General features: G+C 34.7%; 1 protein-coding gene across 1 annotated transcript in view; it reads left to right on the top strand.

Moving 5' to 3' along the window:
- CMAS (cytidine monophosphate N-acetylneuraminic acid synthetase) overlaps positions 1-14,562 on the top strand; it is a 15,615-nt gene extending 1,053 nt beyond the window's left edge. The window contains exons 2-8 of the mRNA XM_069585582.1: positions 6,190-6,332; positions 6,491-6,646; positions 9,137-9,270; positions 10,994-11,088; positions 11,469-11,640; positions 12,743-12,896; positions 13,960-14,562. Of these exons, the coding sequence (XP_069441683.1) occupies positions 6,190-6,332; positions 6,491-6,646; positions 9,137-9,270; positions 10,994-11,088; positions 11,469-11,640; positions 12,743-12,896; positions 13,960-14,150 (1,045 nt within the window). The 3' untranslated portion in view covers positions 14,151-14,562. The remainder of the gene's footprint in view (positions 1-6,189; positions 6,333-6,490; positions 6,647-9,136; positions 9,271-10,993; positions 11,089-11,468; positions 11,641-12,742; positions 12,897-13,959) is intronic.

Here is a 14,562-nt window from a genome sequence, read left to right as displayed (position 1 = left end):
GGTTTTAATTGTGCATCATTTAAGAGACATGGCCATTTGCCATGTTAGTCAGGAGTTATGTCATTCATAAAAGGGAGGAGGCATTCTGTGCCAAGAATGAATTTACACATGGTAATTTCAGCCTAATAGTGCTTGAATTTGTTCCCCGTGAAAAGTAAATCATCTTCACCTTTTGATTGTCGAGTTTTGTTTTTAAAGAGATGGCTGTCTCTGGAGCATATTAATTACATACATTAATATGTGAATAAATGATTTTCATTTAACCGAACGTGTTTACAAAGGAGATACCAAAATAGTATAAATTTACTAATTTTCTTGATGTTTTTATCCAAAGGAAGTCTTGGGTGGTGCTGGGCGAATAGAAGCCTGCACACAGAAGATATTAATAACAGTAATGTAACAGGAAGTGTGCAGAGGAAAGATAGGGAAAGACTTGGGGATTTGGTTCAGTACGGTAAACACTGAGTCTGAGTTTCTGCCATACACATCCAAGGGGATTACAAGATGAATGTGACATGACTTACAGACTTTGGGACATTTTTACCTCCTCACAAAAGGTACATACTGGAAAACAAAAAAGGACCGAGAGAAGATGTATCCAAGTTAGTAGTGATGTAGTAAAACCCTATTTCTGTGACATAAACCAGAGATCAAAATCACGTTCTTAATAGACTGAGAACAGAACTCCTTTACAACTCCTACTGCATATGTCAGGAAACCCTTTTCAAACTGGCTTAACCTAAAAGAAGGTAGGACGTCTTTGCGATACAAATTCAAGAGCAAAAATGATTCATTCATTCTGCAAATATTTATTGACTACCTACTATGTGACAGGCACTGTTATGTGTCCTTAACCAGGAGTTTAGCAGTAGGGTCCATCCATAGATGGAGCTGGCATTATAACAGGGAGAAGATAGTTAATATATAGTGTACTGTATCAGGTAGTAATTCATATTTTTTTAAAAAAAAGAAAGTAAGGGGATGGTGCATGTGATCACCATAATCCTGTTTCTTGGTTCCTCTAAGGCTCTCCCTTTTATGGTATGGGGGTGGTTTTGCTGAAAACTGCAAAACTTTATACACATAACAACTCTATCCAAGCCTCTGTGGTCAACCAAACTCCATCATGGTTTCTAACGGCTTAAAGCCTTTGTTCTTAGGATGATTCCAGCCCCATAAAAGGAGTTCTCAATGCTGCCAGGAGGATTTACCTTCTTTCTGGCAGATAGTGGCTATACACCCTCCTTCAGCAGTTAATTTAGGAAACTTGTAATTATCCATTCATTCTCTTCCCTTTGAGGTCTAATCTACCACCCCAAAGGGGTAAGTTTGAATTTAATTGACTTATTCTGAAGCTGCAGTCAGTTTGGAGCAGCCTTCCTGCTTCTCACCTTCTACTTTCTTCAAAAAAAAAATCTACCCTGTGAAGGAATTGGAGAAAACTGTAGCTCACCCTGTTTGTTTTTCAGGCCTGGAGATTACTTTGTCCAAAATCATTTTGACTTAATTGAGTTTCTAGCCTGCTTAGAATCAAAGCTAACAATACTTTCAAGGTTGTTAACTTTGCCCATTAACTTACATAGTTAACAGTCAAGAAAAAAAGCTGATATTTTCATTTAGTAAAAAGTCATTGTGAGAGCTGAGTTTGTAAGAGCTTGGTTTTCAACAGTGGTTGAATGCTGTGTAAGTAAATCTTAGAGTGCATCGATTTTTTTACATGTTGCCTAATATATTTGTGAAAAATAAACATAAGTGTTGGTTTCACTTTTAGGGTGTGGATTTATGATTAATGAAAGGCTTGGGCTGTGTTGTCCTTGAAATGGCAGTTTATGATTTGAAGTTTCTGTTACAGGACCATGGTTGATGCTCCTGTTCCTCCTCTTAGATGGAGTATGACTTCACTTGAGGCTAAAGCCATCATCATTCCACTTTGATGTTTACTTTATGCTTGATTTTAAATTTTATTAAAAAAGCCTGTTTGTTCATTTGCTCATCCTTTTCTCTTGCATTTGCTAATGTAATGGTGCCCCTTAGCTAAGTGGAAATGATTGACTTCCTTATGATGATGTAATAAATGATAATCACTGTATTTTAAGTGTACATGTAGGATGCTGTTTTCATATTCATAGTGCCATTGCCTTACATAGTACAAATAAATTAAACGTTTGGACCTTTGAAGGTGTGAAAGCAAAACTTCAGTTTTCCTTCAAACAGAGCTAGTGTGAGGATTAAATGAGACTGTCAGCTGTTCCTTTATCACCATTGCTATTATTTTCAATAGCTATTACTTACTAAACATTTATTCTATATTGTGGTTTATATTGATTTGTCGTAACAACCATATTTGATAATGGCTGTCATTGTCACCTCTGTTTTAGTGAAAATTTAGGCTTAGGGAGATTTGGCCTTGGGTCATATAACTAGCTTGTGGTAGAACCAAGACTTGAGGCCCTTCCTTCAGAGTCCATGCTCTTAACCATTTACTGTTTCATTCATTCAGCAAGTGTATATTGAGCACCTGTTATGTTGCAGGCACTATAAAAATACTTTGTAAAAAGTAAAGCATTATAGAAAGGTCAGTTACTGCTTCCTGGCCATTCTATATTTCTACTAATAGGTTAAGAATTTCTCATGTCAATGAATTTTATATCCCTGGTGTCCAGAGAAGGGCCTGAAACAGACTACAGAGTCAAGAGTCATTTCCATTTCATGAAAAAAGGAATGAAAGAAGAAACATAGGCAAACTTCTGTTTTTATTTACCATTTAAGCATTTCCAAAAGATCACTGAATCTTGAGGTGTTGAATGTTTATCATAGTAAAGATCAGGATATTAAAGTAAATGGCTTCAGTAATTTATTTCAGTTAGTGAGTTAACTAGATGTCAAAAGACTGGTCTCTTTTACTGTTTACTTTTTACTTTATACCATCACCACCCTTCTTTTATCCTCTCTTTAAAAAATTTACTGAGTTTTCATTGGTACTTCAGTTTGTTGTATACCTTTGTGACATTTTCCAGTAAAAACTTATACCAAAACTATTTCATATTTTGCAGTGGAGGGAAATGAGGGCTTCTGTGTTCTGCCTTTTGCAAAATGACACGAGTAGATATGACAAACTTGACCTCTAGCCAGTGGCTTATCTTGCTTCCTCTGAAAAAAATTAAGGGGCTCATCTTGCTTCCTCTGAAAAAAATTAAGGGGCTCATCTTGCTTCCTCTGAAAAAAATTAAGGGGCTCATCTTGCTTCCTCTGAAGAAAATTAAGGGGCTCATCTTGCTTCCTCTGAAAAAAATTAACGGGCAAGGTAGTGGTTTATTGACTTTATCTCTAGATTTAAATCTTCCTTCTGCCAGTAGTAAAGGGAATTTCTTAAATCTAGAGCTGTTAGAAATTTTTCTTTAGTTTCTTTCTTTTCACTCTTGACAGTTGAGCATAGATGTATGAAACATGCAGTTTCTCTTTCTTTCAGTAGATGTTGAATGAAAGGGGTTAAGAAATACTGTTGACTCTTGAACAATATGAGGATTGAGATACCAACTCCCCTCAGCCAGGGCAGTCAGAAGTCCCAGATCAGCTTTTGATCTCCCATAACTTAACTACTAGTTGCCTACTGTTGACCAAAGCCTTCCTAATATCATAAACACTTTTTTTTTTTTTTTTAAATTTAGGGCTTTCCTGGTGGCTCAGATGATAAAGAATCTGCCAGCAATGCAGGAGACCTGGGAAGATCCCTGGGTCTTCCCAGGGTTGGGAAGATCCCCTGGAGAAAGGAATATCCCCTGGAGAAGGGAATGGCTACCCACTCCAGTATTCTTGCTGGAGAATTCCACGGATAGAGGAGCCTGGCGGGCTATAGTTCATGGGGTTGTAAAGAGACACAACTGAGCATCTGACTTTTTAAATTAATTAATTAATTTTTAATTAAAGGAAAAATTCTTTAAATTCTGTAGTGCTTTACAGTTTTCAAAAGTTTTACACACATGATTTCATGTAATCTCATTTTTTCTCCCTGCCCCTGTATTGGCCTTCCTCCCCCTTTCCCTCTCCCTACTGGTGACCACTAGTTCTCTATATCTGAGACACATTATGCTTTATTTAGTTTTATTTATTTTCATTATTTATTAACACATTTTATATATTTATTATATAGTATTTACAGTAAAGTAAGCTAGAGAAAAGAAAATGTTAGCAAGGAAATCATAAGAAAGACAAAATACATTTACAGTACTCAGCTATAATGATATCATAATTGTACTTTGTTTACAAGATGGATCATCTATCAGTACCTACATCAATATTGTCTTATACAAAACACTAGATATTATATATATTACTAACACTGAACATCAAAAATGAAAAGATATTGTAAAAAAATTCATATTTATCTACAAGTATAATGATTCAGGCATTGATAACAAAGAAGCAGTTATATGATTGTTTTGTGGTAGTCTAGGGCTTCCCTGGTGGCTCAGTGGCAAAGAACCCAGCTGCTAATGCTGGAGACTAGGGTTTGGTCCCTGGGTCTGAAAGATCCCTTGGAGAAGGAAATGGCAACCCACTCCAATATTCTTGCCTGGGAAATCCCATGGACAGAATTGTCTGGCAGGCGACAGTCCATGGGGTCACAAAGAGTTGGACAGGACTAAGCAACTAAACAACAAAAATGGTGGTCTATTTTAATCAGTATGATTGCTTCATGGTAGCCTGGCCCACACACACTAATGAATGAATCATAAAAATTTTATGGTATATAGTATTACAGTCATATTCATAATACAGTGTCAGAAACGTTCTATTTTTTAAAAGCCAAAAGTGCAACATTATTAACTTTATATTAACTATCATTCATCTTATACTACATGAGGGTAGATTATTATCTACATGAAAGTAAAGTGAAAGTGTTGTATTATCATGTATTATCTACATGAAAGTAAAGTAAAGTGAAAGACTCAGTCATGTCTACTGTTTGTGACCCCATGGACTGTAGCCTGCCAGGCTCCTCTGTCCACAGAATTGTCCAGTCAAGCATACTAGAGTGGGTTGCCATTTCCTACTTCAGGGGATCTTCCTGACCCAGGGATCAAACCCAGGTCTCCTGCGTTGTGGGCACATTTCTTTACTATCTGAGCCACCAGGGAAACCCACTATCTACGTATGTTTTATGTATTCATGGCATACCTAACTTTATTTTTTCTGATAGTACTAGGCCGCACAGTTTGCAGTTTTGTTCATACTGTTGCAGATCTTAAATTTTTCCCATACATTTATTGAAACAAATTAACACAGTTCAGACCTGTGTTGGTTAAGGATCAACTGTATGCACGTATACCAAAGAAGTCATTCAGATGTCTTTGTGGAATGTCAGTCTAAAAGCATTGTGGCTAGAGTAAAACAGTCTGTTTCTAGCAATGGAAATTTATAAAGGTTAAGAAAACTTCAGTAGAGACTAGTATGCTTCCCCCAAATAATGTTTTGTATTTTACTGTGAGTCATCATCTTACAAAGTGCAAAAGGTCAGCTTTGTAAGGTGTGGTTAATAGAGCTGTTACACTAAGCTCTCCTGAGCCAGTCAAGTCATGTTCTCCACGACTTTGATTGTTATTGGTGGCTTCACCCTGTTGATTCTGTGTTCAGATATTTATGTACCCATTGTTAGTTGCCCCCATCCCACCCAAAAAAGAGTTGGCTTGTCTGACTGTTTTGGGCATATAAGTCTTTACTAAGCTTGAAACTCAGCCTTGTGATTCGGCTAAGCCACATCCATTTTGTTTCTCAGTAGGCGTAGTAACTATACAATGCTTTGGATTTTGATGGGAAAAAAGAAATAGTATCTTCTTTATTTCCTTTAGATTTGAACTTCCAGGTTTGCTAGTATTTTTAATAAACCATTAACCTTAAAAATATCAATTTTTTCTAATTTTATAAACTGATATCTAGGGCTGTGTAAACAATATGTATATAAATGTTATATATAATATAAATATTATATCTGGGACCACATTTATAATTCAAGCATTTTAAAATGTGGTTTCCATAGAAAATTCTTTATTTTTATTTAAGTTTTATATTGCTTTGAATCTGTAACATTATTTTGATGGGACAAAAACTATTCTAACATTATGTAAGCTGTATTTTGGGGGTTGCAGAGCTCCTTTTTATTAAAAAAATTTTTTTTTAATATCTGTACAGTGTATGGGTTTCAACAGACCATGATGAAATTGAGAATGTGGCCAAACAGTTTGGTGCACAAGTTCATCGAAGAAGTTCTGAAGCTTCAAAAGACAGTTCTACCTCACTAGATGCCATCATAGAATTTCTTAATTACCACAATGGTATGAATTTGACTAATAGTTTGTTCAAAATGTTATGTAATTTCCAACTTGTTACTCATTTCACAAGACTTGTTTAACATTTGAATTTAGATCTTAGTATTACTTGCTTGCAAAGAACTTCATTTTGATGTTCTTTTCATTTGTCTTGTCTTTTTAAGAGGTTGACATTGTAGGAAATATTCAAGCTACTTCTCCATGTTTACATCCTACTGATCTTCAAAAAGTTGCAGAAATGATTCGAGAAGAAGGATACGATTCTGTTTTCTCTGTTGTGAGACGGCATCAGTTTCGATGGGGTGAAATTCAGAAAGGAGGTAATCTGTTGTATTGATTTTTATTTTAGCTCATCTTATGGAGAATTTTTCTTATGTAAATATTCTTTAGGAGTGGGAGAGTTAAAAAGGGAGCAGTAAAATAGAATGTGGGATTTATATCACTATAGTAGATAATAACATTTATAATCAGTTCTAAATCTTGTGATTGTTGAGATAAAACAATGGAAACTAAATTCATTCTTTATCTTTCTTTTTACAAAGGATTGTTTTAACCCTCTATTTGTATTTTGAGGCAAATATGCCATTTTTCCAGAGCAGATACTTTTTTGCGTTGTTCTACCTATGAGTCATATAGAATGGTGGGAAAAGAAGTCTTCCACCAAAAAGTTCTGGAGAAACTCAAGAATGAATCTGTAGAATTGCTTCTCAAAGTTTGCAACTTCTTATACCAAAAGAGTACCATAACATTTAGTTGGAGCCTTATTTCTCTCCAGACAAACTACTAAAATATATCACAAAGAATAGAATTACCAACAAATAGGTAAATGAAACATACATGAAGAAAGGCAGTATGATTTCTGTTCAGTCCTGACATTTGTTGAGTGTAGGAAAACTGGGCCAATTGTCTCTAACCTATGTTTGCTTTAGAGGAGATAGTAAGGAAGATGCAGTAAAAATGGAGAAGGTCCACAAAAGAGCGATTAAGATAAGAAGATAAAGTTATAGGCAGAAAATGATTTTTAGTCTCTAAATGTGAATGTCATAAAATGTATCAATGACTAGTTTATTGATTTCATTCAATAAACAATTATTGAGTATCTTCTCTGCAAATTTGTTTTATATATATAATATTTTGAACTTATTCACTAATATCAAGGGGCTTCCCTTGTAGCTCAGTCAGTAAAGAATCTGCCTGCAATGCAGGACACCCAGGTTCAATTCCTGCGTTAGGAAGATCCCCTGGAGAAGGAAAATGGCAACCCACTCCAGTATTCTTGCCTGGAGAATCCCATGGACAGAGGAGCCTGGCAGGCTGCAGTCCATGGGGTCACAAGAGTCAGACACGACTTAGCGACTAAACCACCACCACTAAATATCAAAAATAAAATATAGGAAGAATTAAAGCTTGAAAAGCACACTTTTGAATAAGTTAAGGAAACCCATTGTTAAACTGAATGTTGAGCTTTATATGATAAAAGTTTTATATGATTAAAGTTAGAAAGAAAATATCTATACATATCGACAAATACAAATTTGCAAAAAGTTTAGTGCAAAGGCAAGGGAATTCTGGTATGTACTATACTATGCTATTAATGTACATAGGTTTGACCCCACCACCCCCACCAGTTTGCATTTATAGGAAAGAAATTATAGAGAAATATACCAATAATGGAGAGAAAAAATCCACTTAAATACCTTGCAAAACTAGATTATCCATAAAATCAAATATTTTACAACCATTGAGAATAGTACTGTAATATATACTCTCAGACATAGTCAGATATCACAAGTTTTTCACTTTAGAATTAAGCAAGTGTTAATGTATTTGTCAAGTGTCTTCCTCTATGCATGCTTGAATCTGGCTGCTGGGACTTATTTCTTCCAGAGTGTGTGGTCTAATGATGTCAGGATTTTAAATATCAGTAATGAAATGTTATTAAACACATAATAACTATAAACCATGTATGAGATACATATTTACTAGGACAGTTCAGGCCTAAAAAGAAAAGTATAAGGATACTATGGGAGCGTGTGATCTGGGGACTTCAGGAACAGCCTTTGAATCACATGTGAAGATTCAGTGGAGAAAAATACTATAGGACCTTTAATAGAAAGGCTTCATTTATTATATCATGGTGTAATTAATGTTGCTATTGTTCGGCCTTCATTATTACTAATGATAATAAACATAATTTATTCCTAAGTATATTTTATATTAGTATTTTTAAAATTACTGGTAAGAATGTATCATACATTATATAAACATTTCCCATCAATATGTAAGGTTGAATAATTTAATGAGGAAATAGTCATTTTTCAGTAATTCCATAAACGTAGTTTCTCAACCACATTAGATAAATAACACACACATTGTATTTCTATAGAAGCACATAGTGTGCAGTAGATTTAAAGGGCTCAAATATTGAATATAGTATTTTATGACAAGTTCAGTTCTTTGGCAGCTAAGGTTGCTTTTATGTCCTCCCAAAGCATTATATTTGTAGGAATCCCTTAAAACCTTAATTATTCAGAATTTCTCCATAAGATACTTTATTTTCCTCTTATTATTATTACTGAAGAGCAAAGATAAATCATCAAAATTATTTATCAGAATTATTATCAGATACATCATCTGAGAGTTGTTATCAGAGGTTTTGTTCCTTTAAAAAAATCTTGTAAATTGCTTATTTAAAAAAAGAAATATTCTATATTCTGAGTTTATTTTTGTTTGCTTTTTTAAAAAAATTACTGAATGAACTATTTTGGTGTTCAGAGCACCTGGGACTTATTGTAGCTTTTTGCCTTTAGTTCGTGAAATGACTGAGCCTCTGAATTTGAATCCAGCTAAACGACCTCGCAGACAAGACTGGGATGGAGAATTATATGAAAATGGCTCGTTTTATTTTGCTAAAAGACATTTGATAGAGATGGGTTACTTACAGGTTTGTGCCCTTGTTTTGCAAAAAGTCTTTTAAACCCTTTTGTTTATGTACTTTGTTCTAAGAAAAAAGTACGGCACAGTTCATAAAGGAAAGTGTCAACCCCTAGAGGAAAAGGATTAACTGACAAGATTTATCATCCAGTGTATTTATCTGGCACACTTAAACCCGAACTGATTTGGGATACATTCAGTGAATATGTGAGGACTCTGCTACAATTCTAACATTAAGATAAGAAATCAACTATTGAGTATTCTACATATGTTGTGGTATTCATATTATTTCATTCAAAACCCTAATCCATGGTTGTATTATTGTCAAGTTGTGGTTGTACAGTTGAATAATCTTTACTGCTTTTAAAAGAGACCAAAAAAAAAAAAAATGCAGCAGTATAGTAGAGGTAAAAGAGCAACCAAGCTAAGCATCAGGAAAACCAGATTCTAGTAATATCTCTATCTGTAACTGTTTAACCTTGAATATATCATTTTATCTGTTCTGCATCTTGGTGCTCTCCTTTTACAGTAAGTGGGTTGGATGTCTCTCTCAGCTTTAGAGCTTACATGGTTATATCATATACTATCTGTTCATTTTAGTTATAGTTATTGTTGATTCAATGCCTACTGTTGATTTATGAAATACTACATAGGTTATGTCATATAATGAAATAAAGTGGATGTTCCTAGTTTTGTTTCAGAGGAGGACATGGTAGCTCTGAAAAATGAAGTCATTGGCTCAAAGCAAAAACAAGCTGTAAATGGCATTGTTAGGATTTTAATTCAGATCCTTATGTTACTCAAAAAATAGCATTTTAAAACTCCAAAACTCTACTGTTTTTAGTAAGAATTCTCATATGACTCATTCTCTAAGGGGAAGAAATTTTCCAGTCTTCTGGTCAGTAGGCATACTGTAGGCTAGCTGTTCAGTTAAGTTTGAGTATTCAGGAAAATTAGATGTGACGTCTATAGGTACAGCTTTCCCTATGCTCTTTGCTAAGGGGGACTGTAATTTGACCCTTTCCTAAGTGTGGAGAAAAATAGAAGTTCCTCATTGTAACAAGATTTGTAAAGAGACTGGCAACTGTGAAAAATGTAAATTTCCAGTAATTGTCTTGACCTTGCAATGATTACAATCATAAGTGCCTCAGCCCTCTTGCCCTGTGCATACCCCAGGATCATGATGCTCCTTGTTCTTACTTTTGCCCACATGTGATCCATTTAGTTATTGTTGACTCCTGTCTGTACCTCAGAGATCAGTTCTGTGCAATAGATATTACAGTTCCTTTTCCTCCCCAGTCTGACCCCTATTGCAAATAGGAACAGAAGTTCCAAAAATACTTACACTACTGCTTTTGGATGATGAAGGGAGAAACTACCAGAACAAAGGGAGGAATACAACTAGGGATTCTCAGAAAATTCCTTGTGGTCAGAACCCTGGAAGATATGAATTATTTCTACTCTTGTTCAGTGTTAAAATAGAATTCTGAAAAAATGGGAGCTTGCACTGTGTAGGTAGAATTTGAAAGGGTTAATTTACTTGTTTTACATGATTGAAATGTATGAAGCTCTCCCCTCCAAAAGAAATTACTTGTTGTATGTCTGAATTTGCTGGGTTGTTCATTTTTCTTAGTACTGTAGCAGTGAATTCATTGTTCTGTGTTTTAATAAATTTGTTGATAAGCGTGAATGCGTGTTGACAACAGTCCTCATGGTACTCGTCATATGTTTAGGGTGGGAAGATGGCATACTACGAGATGAGAGCCGAGCACAGTGTGGACATCGATGTGGACATTGATTGGCCTATTGCAGAACAAAGAGTATTAAGGTGAAAACAAGACCTCAGAGCCTTTGCACTAGATCATAACAAATTATCTTTAGTAGATCCATTTAAATTCACTTTTAGACACAGATTTCTGACCCTCCAAACATCTTAGAATCTTTTGTAATATTTTGCTTACATAAGGAAGACATATACATAAAATATGCCTATAGATGGCTTATTCAGTAACTTCAGAACCACGTAGTTTGGTTGGACCACACTTAAAGTTCTTGCACTATAAGCTGAAGTGTGTGTGAAGTAACTTGAAAAGGTAATGTTTGAATAATTGGATGGGAATGGATTATCAAGTTTATTGGCGTTAGCCAGATGAGAAGGAGTGATTAGTTTCACACTTGGATTCAAAGGTCTGTTTTGGTTTCTTTTAGATACGGTTATTTTGGCAAAGAGAAACTGAAGGAGATAAAACTTTTTGTTTGCAATATTGACGGATGTCTCACCAATGGCCACATTTATGTATCAGGAGACCAAAAAGAAATAATATCTTATGATGTAAAAGATGCTATTGGGATAAGTTTATTAAAGAAAAGTGGTATTGAGGTATGTGCCCCCTGAACATAGTGGTGTTTTTCAAGATTGTGATATAGGGTCAAGGTACATGTGACTGAAATAAGAGATTTACATTTTTAGTATTATCAATTAAAGTGTCTCAAATTTAGCCTTGACATGCCTAGAAAATTATGCTGTTTTTACTTTTAGGTGAGTAGAATTAGGAATCTATCAACAAATAGATTTCTGGTTTATTTAATGAATGTGAATATATTATTTTAAATAGTTGCTACCTGATGTTTCCTATAGGATCTTGCAATCAGAAAGATTTCATAGAAAATAGGTGTTAGCATTTGGAAGAAAGCAAATGTCAGATGGATTTTTTTTTGAATGTAGCTTATTCTTGCGATCCCTTGGACTTCAAGGAGATCCAACCAGTCCATCCTAAAGGAAATCAGTCCTGACTGTTCATTGGAAGGACTGATGCTGAAGCTGAAACTCCAATACTTTGGCTACCTGATGCAAAGAGCTGACTCATTGGAAAAGACCCTGATAGGAGAAGGGGATGACAGAGGATGAGATGTTTGGATGGCATCACCGACTCAGTGCACATGAGCTTGAGTAAATTCAGGGATTTGGTGATGGACAGGGAGGCCTGGCGTGCTGCAGTCCATGGGGTCGTAAAGAGTCAGACATGACTGAGTGACTGAACTGAACTGAACTGATTCTTACGATTGAATATTTTAATTCAAAGTAACAATACTTATTTATATTTTCAAAAATGAAGTTTAAGATGATTTATTATGATTCATTAGAGATCTTAAATACGTGTTCCTGAGCAGGTCGAAAGACAAGTTATAGACTCTCCTCTGAATAAAATGAATTATAGGGGAATCTTAGATTGCTAACAGACAATGTATGTTTTCTTTTTTTACCTGTAGATAGATTACTTTTCACTGTGGAAAATAGTCTTTCACCTTTATTGGACTATTAGAAATAAAATCTGCTAAAGCTTCGTCATTTTAAAATAAGTTAGTTTATTTTTCTAAATTAGTCCTTCAAAGGACTACTCACTTGTGATTTGTATTATTTACAAGGTATTATTTTATTGTGAGTGATATCTGTTTTCTCACTTTGCCCTTTTATTTTTTAGGTGAGGTTAATCTCAGAAAGGGCCTGTTCAAAGCAGACCCTCTCCTCCTTAAAACTGGACTGCAAGATGGAAGTCAGTGTGCCGGATAAGCTTGCAGTTGTAGATGAGTGGAGAAAAGAAATGGGTCTGTGCTGGAAAGAAGTGGCGTATCTTGGTTGGTATCCTTCCTTTCAGCCATAATAATGGAAAGCCAGAATTATGCAGAGATACTTTAATATTTATTATCTTTCACTGAAAACAATTCAAATTTCCATAGATTTAATAATTAAAATTTTCAGTAGATACATGTAGAACAAATTTAAAATAAACACTCTTTACCAACATTTTATTAGTAGTATTTGGTCTATATTATAGTAATAGTTGTATTCAGAATGGTGAATGTTAGGTCCTGGGAGTTTCTGAAATTTATCCAATCAAAGGAAAGATAAGAGAGGGAGGGAGAGAGAGTAAAAGCAAGGCAGGGAGAGGGGTATAGTTAGGTCAGTGTGATGATAATTATTTATCAAGCAGCATACAAATCAGAACTGTTAAAGGGAGACTTAAGATGTATATCAACAAAATGCAATATGTGGACCTTTTTTGATTTCTGACTCAAATAAATCAATTATAAAAAGACAATTTTGAGACAGCTGAGGATATTTGAGCATGTACCAGGTTATTAGATGATAGTAAGGAATTACTGTTGATTTTGTTAGTTGGATGATATTGTGTCACTTTCTTAAAAATGTATGTATTATAGGGAAATGGTGAAGTGTTTACGGCTTAAGTATGTTGTCTGGGAATTCCTTCTTCCTTTCCTTCAAAAAACTTGGCAGGGAATGGATAAAAATATTGATAAATAAGGCAAAACATTAATAATTATTCCACATAAGTTTGGGGTTCTTCCTTATTAGAAATTTTCCTTCATAAAAAAGTTTAAATAATTATAATTTATATGTAGAATTTCTAGTACCTGTAATAGGCATGGCACACAGAGAGGATACTCCATTCTCCTCTAATTGATAAGCATTTATTTGAATTGCTTAAGAAAAAACACTAGACCTCAAGTATTTACTATACATAGAAATACTTTAACTCATTTTGTTCCATCTAATCTGTAGCATTCTTATATGCAGTGTCTGAAGTTGCCAGAACTGTTTATTGACTGCTCTTTGCATTATTTAGAAAGAATATTCCTCATCTTTAAATGTTTAACTAGTGTTTCTTCAACTTGATAGGAAATGAAGTGTCTGATGAGGAGTGCCTGAAGAAAGCGGGCCTCAGCGGCGTTCCTGCTGACGCCTGTGCCGCTGCCCAGAAGGCTGTTGGATATATTTGCAAAAGCAGTGGAGGCCGTGGTGCCCTCCGAGAGTTTGCAGAGCACATTTTCCTACTCATGGAAAAGGTTATCAATTCATGCCAAAAATAGAAAGTAGTGTTAATGTTGGAAAAGAACATACGCAGCCTTCGTCAACCGTTTTAACTTTTATTTTTGATTAACTACAATTCCATACTGTAATGTTAACAGTGTGATTTAATTTGTGATCTATCTGATATCTTTTAAAGCACTCAAACTCTCACTCTGAAACTTTCGATGAAATAACCGTGCTCTACTTTTCCTCTTTATGCGGAATCATTAATTAGAGGTTGATTACAGTCTTTCTCAGATTTTTAGTCAATGCAAGTAAGAACATCATCAAAATTGACTTTGTATTGTACTCTGTAAAGTTGTGCGTTTGTGTGCTTTTAATGATGCTGAAACTTTATTTATTTGGGGATAGTTTGTCTGATAAGACATGCTCTTCTATTAATAAAATTACATTTCACAAACTTGATGAAAA

The sequence above is a fragment of the Ovis canadensis genome, chromosome 3, assembly GCF_042477335.2.
Source record: "Ovis canadensis isolate MfBH-ARS-UI-01 breed Bighorn chromosome 3, ARS-UI_OviCan_v2, whole genome shotgun sequence".
NCBI lineage: Eukaryota > Metazoa > Chordata > Mammalia > Artiodactyla > Bovidae > Ovis > Ovis canadensis.
The sequence above is the reverse complement of the archived record's forward strand: the minus strand, read 5'-3'. Positions and strand labels throughout refer to the sequence as shown.